This window comes from Trachypithecus francoisi, unplaced genomic scaffold (assembly GCF_009764315.1).
Source record: "Trachypithecus francoisi isolate TF-2019V2 unplaced genomic scaffold, Tfra_2.0 Lachesis_group7, whole genome shotgun sequence".
In the NCBI taxonomy this organism is placed as follows: Eukaryota; Metazoa; Chordata; class Mammalia; order Primates; family Cercopithecidae; genus Trachypithecus; species Trachypithecus francoisi.
Genome location: NW_022681472.1, coordinates 71,632,694 through 71,646,139, shown reverse-complemented (window position 1 = coordinate 71,646,139; position 13,446 = coordinate 71,632,694). Strand labels below are relative to the sequence as shown.

At 41.1% G+C, this 13,446-nt stretch overlaps 1 protein-coding gene across 1 annotated transcript; it reads right to left on the bottom strand.

The window, feature by feature from the left end:
- Positions 1-1,791: 1,791 nt before the first annotated feature.
- AARD (alanine and arginine rich domain containing protein) lies at positions 1,792-8,352 on the bottom strand. Its single transcript, XM_033203173.1, has 2 exons — positions 7,203-8,352; positions 1,792-2,891 (listed from the first exon to the last, which is right to left on the bottom strand). Exons 1-2 carry the CDS (start codon positions 7,533-7,535, stop codon positions 2,748-2,750), a joined length of 477 nt encoding a protein of 158 aa, XP_033059064.1. The 5' UTR covers positions 7,536-8,352; the 3' UTR covers positions 1,792-2,747.
- Between the last annotated feature and the right edge of the window lie 5,094 nt (positions 8,353-13,446).

Genomic DNA, 13,446 nt, shown 5'->3' with positions numbered 1-13,446 from the left:
TTTGAAAAACTCAAGCACAATACTTTCCTCAGAAAACTGTTTTTAGTGTCTCTTCTTTTGGCCCTCTCTCTCACACTATTGTTACGAACATCTTACTTTCTTCAGTTTATCCAGCTACTGCTTCCCCGATGCATAACTTAGGTTATAATTATTTTCTCATTTTCCCCTCCAGCTGGCACTAGTTTGGTCTCTCCCATTTCAGAGATCTTTAAAATGTCACACTGTTGCTCTGGCTTATTTAGAAATCCTGGAAAGAGGGGAAGTGTAGATTGCAGGGCAGCCTCAGCCCTCAGAAAAGTTTATCTGCTCTATCATGGGTCCCAGCTGACAGGATGCCAGGCCAGCAAGCTAACAACCAACAGCTGAGCGCCGTGGCAAATAACTATATAAAGACAATCATCTGGCTTCTGCTGCTTTAAAAACAAAAGGCAAGAGATAGCATACTGGAGAGGAAACAAAATAAAAACTTTTAATAATGATAGTATCCCATGTATCAAGCTCCCATTGTATTTCCACATGGCACAGTTAATATCAGAGGCTACCTCCACTGATTCAGACTTCCATTAAACAAGACACTTGGGACACAGGAGTTTCTCATTCTGTTTCTGTATCTGTCACCCTAAAAAAATACAGTGATGCAAAGTTCATCACTGAAAGATGTGGGGAAAAAGTGGTGACCAAAACTTTGCAATATAATAATGGACCTTTTTTAACCTAAAAATTTGAAAAACAATGCATCAATTTTTATACTTTCTCTTTTAAATTTTCTTTCTTTTGATCCCCAATAAGTTATCAGTATACTCAAATGACATTAATATTAACCAACGCCAGCAGTCTGTATTCTGTAAGGAATTGAACTCATATAATGAATCACCTTGAGTATTTTTTAAACACAAAATTACAACGATTTATAAATGTTCATCCTTAAAACGCACTTGAGAATGATTGTCCCAAAGGTTAAGTAGAAGCTTTTTCAAAAAAACATCACAAGGAACTGTGCCAACCCTTTCTTAAAAATTTCTATAAAATTCAAAGGAAGAAATAAACAGGAAATCTAGTTTATAAATGAAATTTAATATTGTAGTCGTATATTTATAGGCCAAGAGCTCATATGCAAAACGTCTGAAGGAACGCGATGGTCAGATACCAAGATGCTGGTGACTGGTCATCTGCCAATGCTGAACTCGGGAATTCCTCATTTATACAGAGGGCAATTAAGTACCAAAGGGCTAGAATACTTTACTTATTGTGGGAAAAGAAAGTTAAGGACAAACTAAACTTAGTCCAGATAATTCTCAGATCCTCACATAAAACAACTTGTGTTTCTTTTATTATTATTATTATTTTTTTTTTTTTTTGAGGCCAAGTCTCCCTCTGTCACCCAGGCTGGAATGCAAGGGCACGATCTCGGCTCACTGCAACCCCCACCTCCCAGGTTCAAGGGATTCTTATGCCTCAGCCTCCTGAGTAGCTGGTACTACAGGTGAGCATCACCACACCCTGCTAATTTTTGTATTTTTAGTAGAGACGGGGTTTTGCCATGTTGGCCAGGCTGTTGTTGAACTCCTGAGCTCAAGCAATCTGCCCACCTCAGCCTCCCAAACTGCTGGAATTACAAGCATGATCCACGATGCTGGCTCTTGCATTTATTTTAAAAAGAGAAAGATCGTGTCTCTTCTGTTCTCCTTTGTCTTCAAGAACTGATTTTTATAGTTTATTAAATATTAAAATTACATAGCTTGTTATAAATTTGTGTTTTGCAGACAATAACCATTATAAATATCACTTAGATCTGCAACTTTTTTTATTAACTTTATTGTTTGCATTAAAAAGACAGCACTTTTCGGGTACAGTTAGATAGTCCAACTCAATAGTAAGAACCATTTTAACTTCTCAAACTGAACAACTGTGTTAGTTATGAACACTAGATACAAGTCATGAAACTCCAGCTTGCATTTACTTAGGCAAAAAGAGATTTTATGAAAAGGATATCAGAATATTTCATGTACATAAACAAAAGCAAGGCCTGGAGTCTTATACAACTTGACCCCAGGAACAAGGAAGCGAAGCACCCTCCCCCCTTCCCCTTTTGTGCTTTTAGTGGTTCCATTTCAGTCACCTCCATTAGGGTGTGGACTTTCTCAGATGGTGACCACCAGCAGCTTCTAAGCCCCTGATCCACGGCTTCCACTGGCAGAAATACTCATCTACTCTTTTAGTGCCCATTCAAAAAATCCTAAGGACAAACCCATCGGCCTGCCTTGAGCTGCATGACTATAGCCAGGAAGGTGGAGTACCCTTAGTCACAGACCACCTAAACAGCATGATTAGAATCCAAGTAGAAATAATTATCCACAAAAAGCAGGGCAGGCCGCTGGACAGACAAACCGAGAATAATCAAGTAAAGCAAAACAAGCATGAACTCTGAAAGCTCAGGCAATGCCAGAAAGGTCAGGTGACACAAGGTGGAATACCGAAAGTTGGCATTAAAGCATTCTTTGAGAGAGAGAGATTTATAGTTATATTTTACTTCTATGTCCCAGTCAAAACAACAAATAACTTTAAAACTTGATAATACATCATTTTTGTCTCCCCTCTCTTAGATGTTTTTCTGTCACCTTCCCCTGTCATCTAAGTTTTGGGTCTGTAAATTGCCCCTCAAAACTTATGCAAAGCATAATGTGTGCATCAGAATTGTTTCAGCGTTGTGTTAGTTTTAGGATCAAGAGCTTCTTGTGTGCATTTCTTTATTCCAGATTCGCAGCATCATCTTTTGGGCTTTGAGAGTCTGATGTAATTTCCAGTTCATACTCCTTTTTCAATTGCTGCACTTTCATGTTTAGGTCCAGTAAAGTTCTAGCCAGCTGGTGGTTTTGGAAATGCATTTCCACCTAAAAGTTAGAAAAAAATAAACATTTTTATTAGCCTGAGATACAGATCAAATGAAACCACTCTCTGACTACACAGAAGAAATAAGTTTGTAGGAAAAGAAATTAAGATATCAAGAAAGATGTATTTCTCATCTTATTCTCCAGTTCTGTTTGGTCTGGCTATAAAACTGACTTTCTATATGACAAGGTAAAATCCAGATATATAACTAGCTTTTGAAATGGCCTTGAAATGAAAACAAAAACAGCTGATGCACAAAGCTGTCCATATGAAAAATACCTATGTACCGAAGGCTATTTTCAAGCAATAGCATGTGATCCACAATGAAATCATTTCTCTTTATGTGCCTTCTGAGCCACAGGATAACCGCCTACAGCCACCTGAGTATTCAGAATCTGTGCCTGTTTACTTGATTACTTACCATTTCAAGTTTTCAGGATTTTAAATGGTCTACCTGCTGAGCAAAAGCATTTAATGACACCTTAGAGGCACATGTATAGTTATGTGTACTTATATAATCTAACATTTTTCACTCTGGAGTGAAATCTGTTAGATATCAAGGCTGATTTATACCATCCTCCAGTGGGAGTTTATGAAGGTCCTCGTGTGTTTGAAAAAAGATCTCTCGAGCATGTTACCCCGGGGACAGTCCAGCAAAGCTTAGTCCAACGTAATCTTTGTATTATAACTGAAAACTAATGATCAACTACTTGCAAATTTCTTCAGCTAGGGCTTGTTTAATGCAGTTCTTGAGGAATTTGTTCTCTCTGCTAAAAAAGCTTCATCAGCTTGTCAATAGAAACCACCCCTGGATGAACCAGGACAGTGTGTTGGTAAAAAGTAAATATTCATGGTCACCTAATTTGCAAAATAAAGCTACTGGATAAAACTATCTTTCAGTTTTTCTCTGAGACATTATTCTCCATTCTGCAGCACCTAGAATCATTTTTCTGACAGCAAGAATTAGCAAAGAATAAAATAAGTGAATATCCAGCAAACAAGCAGTAACAGTATACAGTCACCACCAAAAAACCCCTGCACCTTGCCTGCAGAAAGCTTCAGCTCTCTAGGGTAGCCCAGATGCTCCATCATCCTGCTCTACTCTTGAGCTTCCTTTCCTGGCCCTCTTTCCAATGAGCTCCCACTGCAGCTGGTCAGAAATCTCGCCAGTCCCTAAACAAACGCTGAGCTGAAGCACACCTCTTTCTGTCCCCATTTCTGTTTAAGATGCCCTTTGCCACCTCTCTCTGCTGAACCCAGTCAGACACCAACTCTTCTGAGAAGCCTTCCCTGATTGCATGGGCAGATGTAATTGCCCCTTATCTGTGCATCCACAGCACTCTGTACAAGTGTCTCTCAGAACACGCTGACCAGACCAGACTGATGATTCTGAGGGTAGAGGCTGTATCTTATTCATAATTGTATCCCCAACTAAGAGTGCACTGCCTGGGCACACAACCTAGTAGGTTCTCTGTGTGTTTGTTATAAAAGTGAGTGAATTAATTAACTGATGAATATCCATCCTGTACTTTCATGCAAGAATCAAGAAGAAAAATTACTGGTAATGACTTACCATCTAAATAAACTATGTATAATTCACACTTACGAAATTCAGACATCAATGGTTCTTTAACTTTTCTTTCATCATGGATCTCTGAGAATCTGATGAAAGTTATGAGCCCTCTCTGAGGAAAAACTATATGCATATCAAAAATTTTGTATACGGCCGGGCGCGGTGTCTCAAGCCTGTAATCCCAGCACTTTGGGAGGCCGAGACGGGCAGATCACGAGGTCAGGAGATCGAGACCATCCTGGCTAACACGGTGAAACCCCGTCTCTACTAAAAAATACAAAAAAACTAGCCGGGCGAGGTGGCGGGCGCCTGTAGTCCCAGCTACTCGGGAGGCTGAGGCAGGAGAATGGCGTGAACCCGGGAGGCGGAGCTTGTAGTGAGCTGAGATCCGGCCACTGCACTCCAGCCTGGGCAACAGAGTGAGACTCCATCTCAAAAAAAAAAAAAAAAAAAAATTTGTATACAATTTTAGGTATATAGAACCCCTGAAATCCATTCACAGACCCTAGAAATCAATGATTCTCACTAAGAAAACCCAAACAACAAAAAATAGTATAAATAGCAGCGCAACTCTAAATTAAATTTGTTCATCATTGTTCCTTACAAATACCATCCTAATACATGATACATGTACATTTGTATAGGAATGTATGTCAGTTCCTGTAAAAATCCAGTTAATAACCAAAAATTGAAAACTAAGTCTTCTAGTGGTGATGATATTAAGGTACAGTATCCACACTCGTGTGCCTCTTCCTTATGACCAGGATAAAATGATTGACCAAGATGTTGACCATCGTCTGTAACCCAAGGACACATTATTTGTGTATGTGTAAACTTCGCTGGTTCCCTCCCGGAAAAACTCCTGATTTCTTGATAGGAATGTATCTGTTCTTTTTTGGTAAAGAGTCCAAGGTCTATAGTAATCATTACAATAATAGCCACTAAACAATACCCATGGTCTAAGCATTTCATAGAATATTATCTCACATAAGCTCTGGAATCCTATGAGATTATAAATTCCATTTTACAGATGGGTAAACAAACTCAAACTGGCTAAGTACCAATCCCAAAGTTGTAGGGCCAGCAAGTGTTTGCAGAACCTGTAAATGGTAATGTTGGTATTTGAGCCCTCATCTGTTTAGATTTTATTGCCACCAGCGGTCTACAGCCATACCACCCTGAATGCCCCAATCTCGCCAGATTTTATTGCCACCCCCAACATATTACTTGTCTAAAGCTCCTAACAACTTACTAGAATGTTAAGGTTGAAAGCTGTCTCAGGGCTTATTCAGTGTAATCTCCTCATCTGATTTAAATGTGAGTCCCCTGAGGCTCAGGGAGGGATACTGGCAGATCCCAAGACTACAATGCAGAGATGGCTGCGCCAGGTTTCAGCCTTCCAGTTTAGCATCCTGGCCCATAGCACAGGCCTCTAGGGGCCGAATGAGGTGGCTCCGGCTGCCCTGCTGCTCAGACTCACCGCTTAGACTCGGGGTGAAAACCAGGTGTTTCTTCGACATTGTTGGATCAGATAATAAATCTGGTAGTAAATCTAATTTAACCCATGTTAACAATCTGAATCTGACAAGGAATTTAGGATATTGTCTTTTTTTTTTTTTAGACATCTCGCTCATGTCGCCCAGACTGGCATGCAATGGCACAATCTCGGCCCACTGCAGCCTCTCCCTCCCCAGTTCAAGTGATTCTCCTGCCTCAGCCTTCCGAGTAGCTGGGATTATAGGCGCCAGCCCCCATGCCCAGCTAATTTTTGTATTTTTAGTAGAGACGGGGCTTCACCATGTTGTCCAGGCTGGTCTCGAACTCTTGGCCTCAGGTGTTCCCTTGCCTTGGCCTCCCAAAGAGCTGGGATTACAGGCGTGAGCCACAGCACCGGCCTAATACTGTTCTTCTTAAACTCAGAAATGCGATAACATTCTTAATACAATTTACTGATGGTTGGATCAGTTCTAAAGTAGTGGTTAATTGTATTAGTGTATTAGTAATCAGTGCAAAAGAGAAGAATTTTCCAAGTCAAGTCTCCACTGCACACTTTCCTAGGCAGCACCATTTTAAAGTTTGAATTGCTCCTATTCATTGTGTCCTTTTCAAATCGTGACTAATTTCCAGTTTTTTTAATTTAAAAAAACATCAGCTAAAATATTTACCTATACACCCTCCTGTTTAATGTTCGGACATAACCTGTGTAATGTTCAAAACTGGGCAATTTTACAAAATGCCTTATCATTTCCAGTTTTCTGAATTATTACCCACGGGAAAGATAATAAAACTTGCGGGTATAAAGAAAGAGTTACTGATGGACACACTCCATCAGTCCCAAAAGAGTTTATTTCATGGAAGTTTCCTCCTCCATGAGCCATACTTACACATAGTCACAGTTCCCTACAGGGCAGAAAACTATAGAAACAGGTTGGGGAGGAGACATCTTGGGTATGTCACTGGTAGACCAGGCACACCCGCCCCAACACCACCACCACGGGTCCTGTAGGGCCCCTTTCCTTCCCAACGATGCCGGAGAGGCGGGGGCGTCAACGCATTGTCCAGACCTGAGCTGGCCTCCCCGGGAAGAACAGCCGCAGTGGCCAGGGCTCCCTCTCTGGGAGCAGCTCCCGTGGCTCTCCCCAAGGTCTCAGGTGGACTACGCGGCCAGCTGCTCTGGAACCCGAGGAGAGGTCCCGGGAGAGGGAGCCCTGGCAGCCGTCTGCCCAGCCCGCGCTCTCACCAGCTCCGCCCGCAGCCCGGCCAGGGTGGCCTCGACGCGCGCCCAGCTCTGCTCCTCCCGTGCCGCCGCCGCTGCCGCCGCTGCCGCCGCCTCCCGCGCGCGCCTCGAGGTCCCCCGCTGCACCGCCCACTGGAAGGCGCGAGTCAGCCGTCGTCTGAGGTCCTCCAGCAGCGGGTTGGCGGCGAGGGCCTCCTCCTGGACGTCCGTGCTCCTGCCGTCCCCGGGGAAGCCGCACGCGGGACGAGGTGGGAACCAAAGCTCTGCTCTACCTGGGAGTCCCTGGAGACCCTGGGAAATTCTCTCTCTGAAGCGGCGGAAGTCCCCGGGGCCCATCACGGAGACGCCTGGTCACTCCTTCAGCTCTGCTGCCGAAAGATGAGTTTCCTAGTTTGATGTTTAGGGCTGGTCAGGGCGGGGGCAGAGGTAATTCAAGAACTCTTGCCAAGTGGGACGCTGCAACTGGCCCGCCATTCAGAGACGCTCCTTTGCTCCCAGTCACATCTTAGTCCTCCATTAGCGACAGAGGAAGGAGGCGGTTCCCATAACTCCAGAAGTTTCAGCTGGGTCGCTTTTTTCTGCTGCTTGCGTTGAAAGGAAGTCTTTCTAAGGAGAAGGCTTGGGAACTGAGCAGTCAGTCTACGTAAGTGGAAGTGGCGGTACAGGTGGAAGATTTGTGACCAAAGGTAGAATATTTCAACCCAAAACCTTCTTAGTTGCCTTGATCTCCTAATACTTCATTCCTTAAAAACAATTTTTTTTCTTACTACTCTCTGCCAGGCACTTTGCCAAGTTTGGGGGATGCAAAGGCTTAATTAGACCGCTCGCCTTTCTCCAGGTATTGCCCGCAGTCAAGGGGGAGAAGCTTGGCCCTGTTTGCCAGTTAGAATGGACTTTCTACAACTTCAGTAAGGCACACCTGGAAGTCTGGGTCTCCATGCTCCTTTCTGCGTTTGACTCCTGTCTGCCATGTCCACGTTTATGAAGGGATTAAAATGAAAAATCAGAATTCCCCTTAGCCCAAAGTGTGTGTGTTTAATTCCCAGCTGATAAGGTTTGGATCTGCGTTATCACCAAATTCCAGTGGAATTATAATCCCCAGTGTTGGAGGTGAGGCCTGGTGGGAGGTGATTAGATCATGGAGGTAGAGTTCTCATGAATGGTTTAGCCCCGTGCCCACCTGGTACTTTATAGTTCTTAAAAGATCTGGTTGTTTAAAGTATGCGGCACCTCCCCTCTCTCTCTCTCACTCCTGCTCCTGCCATGTAAGACACCTGCTCTCACTTTGCCTTCCACTATCAGTAAAAGCTCCCTGAGGCCTCTCCAGAAGCAGAGGCTGCCATGCTTTCTGTATAGCATGCAGAACCATCAGCCAATTAAAACTCTTTTCTTTTAAATTACCCAGTCTCCGGTATTTCTTTATAGCAGTGGGAGAACAGACTAATGCACCAACTCCAGATAATCATGTGACAATATTACTTGTATGTCCTTTATCAAAGAACATATTCTGCCTCTTTTTGATCTAATAAGGAATTTCTAAAAAGGAGTGAACAATCAAAACTTTTGTATGATCATAGAATGCAATTACAAAACAAAAACATAATTTAGACACAATTCTCACCTTATTCATTATTCATTCATTCATTTATTCATTTAAAAGTTACAAGTCACTTGCAATGTTCCAGGGTCCATGGTAGGCATCGAAGGCATTAACAACTGATTTTTATTCATGCTTAGTATGTACCAGGCAATTTTTATGTGTTTAATCTCCACACCTACCTTGTGAGGTAAGTGCTATTAGTTTCTGCATTTTACAGTTGAGGAAACTAAGGCAAGAGGTTAAGATGTACACCAAATATCTCAAAGCTAGTAAGGGATCCACTGGAAATTTGCACCTAGGATGTCTGGCTTGTGCTCCAAACCACTGGGATACTCCCTGGATATGCTTTATCTCCCAAAGAGGAAGATAATTGCTCAGTTTATATGTTGCATGAGTGAGTGAGTGAGAGTGAATAAGTGTTCAAATTCACTATGCTCATAAACTTCAGCTCTATGGAAATGGCTTAGGCTCAACTGGATAAGGAGGAATACAGGTTACTCAGCCTGTGCAGACAATCTGCTAAATTCAACAGCTTGCAATAGTTTATAACTCAAGCACAGTAAAATTCCTACCATTGTATACTGCTTCATAAAGATTCCCTAGAAATATGTGAAGATGTGTTGTCTTGTTAGAAATTATAAAAATCCATGTGGTCTGCCATGCACCAACACAGTATGAATTTAGGGTTTTTTGTTGGTTACTTGGTGATGGGTTGATGGGGCTTGAAAACCACCAGTAGTCAATGTACAATATAAACTTTTAAAATGAATTTTTTGCTATGATTTATTCACTTCCATTTCCAGATCATTTACTTCAACAAGAATTTCAGTTAAGTTCAATTTAACTCAACAGTGAATGGTGCATGTTCAGTGTTAAGAATTGTGCCATATGAGGGAGATACAAACATGAATAAGGCATAGTTTTTGTCCCCCAGAAGCTTCAAACCTGGGGAAGCAAATTTATTGATTCATTCATTTAACAATAATTATTTAATATTTTATTATGTACCAAGTATTACACAAGGTGGTCAAGCTACAATGGCAAACCAAAGAGACAAAATATTTTCTTAAAATAAACTGGTTTACCACAAATTAATAATTTTCTTCTATAGGTTGATTTTTCAGTTGTGGTACACCTTGAATTTTACATTTTTTTTCTTTCTCTTACACAGGCAAAGCAAATTGAAGATTTGGAGCACTGGGGTGAATATAATATACACAGACATTTGAATTAGAAAATGTATTAATTATTTATTGCTGCATAACAAATTACTTCAAAATTCAATAGTTTAAAAAAATAAACATTTATTATCCCTGACAGTTTCTGTGGGAAAGAATTTGGGAACAGCTTAGGTTACAGTCCTCAGCTTTTATGCTGTTGTAACCAAATGTCAGGCAAGGTCTCCATCCTCTGAAGCTGGGTGTGATTGGAGTTGGAGGATCTGCTTGCAAGGTGGAGCACTTAGATGAATCACTCAAATGCCTGGCAGTTGAAGCTGGCACTTGGTGGGAGGCCCCAGTTCCTCTCCATGTGGACTCTTCCCTACTATTGCGTAAGTGTCTTCATGATATAGTGGCTAGACCTCCCTCAAAACAAGAAGAGAGAAATACAGAGAGCCAGAGAGAAGCTCTTTTCTTGTACTGTGAACCACATTTTTATGACCCGGCTTTGGAAGTCAGTTATTACCATTCTGCTCATGTGTATCAGGTCTCTAAGTTGGAGCCATATTCAAGGGGAGGAACCTCAGCTCTATCTTTTGAAGTAGGGAGTATCAAACATTTCCAAATATATTTTTAAACTACCATGGGAGAAATATATGTACATTACATATAAGTTAACAATGATACAAATGACTTCTGACTTCCTGCAGAAAAGAAAAAAAAAATGAAGTCCAGAAAACACTGAGACATTTTTAAACACAGAACTAAATTAACACAGAATTCTATGTTCAGCAAAAATATCCTTCCAAAAACCAATCTCAAAAGGCATTTTTTAAAAAAGGAAATTAGGAGAATTTGTCACAAGCAGACTTACACTGTAAGAAGTACTAAAGGAAATTCCTCAGGCTGAAGTAAAATAATAGTAGAGGGAAACACAGATCTTCAGGAAGAAATGAGTAAAATAAGAAATGGTAAGTATCTAGGTGTGCACAAATGACTTTGATTCTTCTTAATTAAAAAACATATATATAGAGTTCTATATATGTGTTTGTTTTTAAATAACATATATATATATGTATGTATGTTTTTTAACTTAATGGTTAGGAAATACCTATATCTTGTTCATCACACACAAAACCCATTTAGCACATACTAGGTGATCCTCAATTGCCTAGTTAATTAAACTGAATGAAATATTTGATTCCCTCTGTTTCCCTGATCTTCATCTCTGGCGTTTTTTCACTGCAGTAATCCAGTCACATGAGCCACACCTGAAAGTATACTATCACCCAGAATGATACCTTTAAAAGGCTGAATTCTGAAAATCTATTCTCAGTCCACATCCTTTTTTCTATCCACAATTCACTCTGACCCCTTAATTCGAGAGAAATGGCTTTCTGAAGTACTCTTCTGTTTCTCTTTTCCCACTCAGAATATTGTGGTAAATTATTTCAGCTAACTCATATCAGCACCTTCTAGTGCTCTATCCACTCGGCCTTCTGCCAACCCTACATAGTTAATTCCAATCCTATTTATTCAGTGTCTTTACTCCTATTTCTAAGCAGTCAATGTGATATGATGCCTGACTTCAACTGTCCTCTCAACGTTACACAACAATCCCTTGATTCATACCTCCCTGACCACCTCAAATCTCTCACAAAGACCGTGTGGACTCTGACCACCACCTGCCCTCTCGTTGTGCCTCCATTCCCATTATACTGCACCGAAACTATTTTTTACTTCACTGAGGTGAGAACTGACAACTGTTAACTCACATAGCGCTTAGTATATGCCAGCTACTATTTCCAAGTGCTTTACATTCCATTCTCACACTAACCCTATGAGGTAAATGCAAAAATTGACAACGTTTTACAGATGGAAAAACTAAGGCACAAAGACATTAAGTAATTCCTTGAAGGTCACAACCCTTAGAAAGTCATGGAGTGAGAAGTTAGCCCCAGTCTGTGCTGTTTGCTCCTGGTACCTTGCCTTTTCATAAAGTTGATCAGGTGGAGACACCCTCAATTTATGTTTCTTTTACCTCCAAACATCAACATCTTAACCTATTATTCTGTTTTCACCACCAAGTTCAAAGAGGGAAAAAGAGAACACTTGGAAGAGAGCAGGATGCTTCCTTCTTTGAGCCAAGAACAGATGAAAAATGGATGAAGTTATAAATGATGAAAAGATGTAACATGTGGAAGATAATTAATAAATTAATCAAAATAAAAATCAAGGGTTACAGAAAAATATGAAGTGAATATCATGAAAAGAAACACGTTCATGTATATTCATTGCAGCACTACTTGTTATAGTGAAAATTGTAAACAAGCAAAATATGTACCAATACATGTGGTGAGATTGCTAGATACCCAGTCAATCAGCATTTTCCCCTTCCTCCTTATTAAAAGAACCTGATTGTTGTTGGTATCAATATATCTGACTAAAGTATTAAATTTCCCTTAATTCCTGACAGAAAGGGATGGCTATGTGTTAAGATATGACCAATGAGATATAAGCAGGAATTGTTAGGTAGGACTTGTACAAAAGGGTTTTAAAAGGGGACTGACTTTACTGGCACACCAATTTGTTGCTTACCTTTCACTTCTTCCTGACTGGAATGAAGATTTGATTGCTGGAGCTCCAACAGTAACTTTGGGACCATAATGTTACCTTGAGGATGGGAGCCACACTCAGTATTAGAATAGCAAAATCAGTCTATCCCTGAAAACATGACAGAATTATCACATATGCCCAGGACTATACAAGTCTTGTTATATGAAAAAGATAAAACTTTTAATTGTGTGCCATATTTTTTAGTCTTTGTTACTAGTGCCAAAACTAATTCCTAACACAATGAGAAGAAACATTTAATAAATTATGATACACCCATAATTTAGAATTCCGTAGGCTCAATCTTTAAAAAGGCGGATCCATGTACTAGCATGGGAAAATGTCCATAACATACCATCAAGAGAAAAAAGTAACCAGGCATGGTTGCACATGCCTGTAGCCCCAGCTACTAGGGAGGCTGAGGCTGGAGGATCACTTGAGCCTGGAATTTGAGGCTGTAGTATACTATGATCACGCTTGTGACTAGCCCACTGCACTCCAACCTGGGCAACATAGCAAGACACTCCTCCCCCCATCTCTTTAAAAAAATAGGAGAGAAGGCTGGGCATGGTGGCTCACGCCTGTAATCCCAGCACTTTGGGAGGCCGAGGCAGGTGGATCACAAGGTCAGGAGATTGAGATCATCCTGGCTAACACAGTGAAACCCCATCTCTACTAAAAATACAAAAAAATTAGCCGGGCATGGTGGCGGGTGCCTGTAGTCCCAGTTACTCTGGAGGCTGAGGCAGGAGAATGGCATGAACCCAGGAGGCGGAGGTTGCAGTGACCCGAGATTGCGCCACTGCACTCCAGCCTGGGGGACAGAGCGAGACTCGTCTCAAAAAAAATTTTTTTAATAAAATAAGAGAGAAAA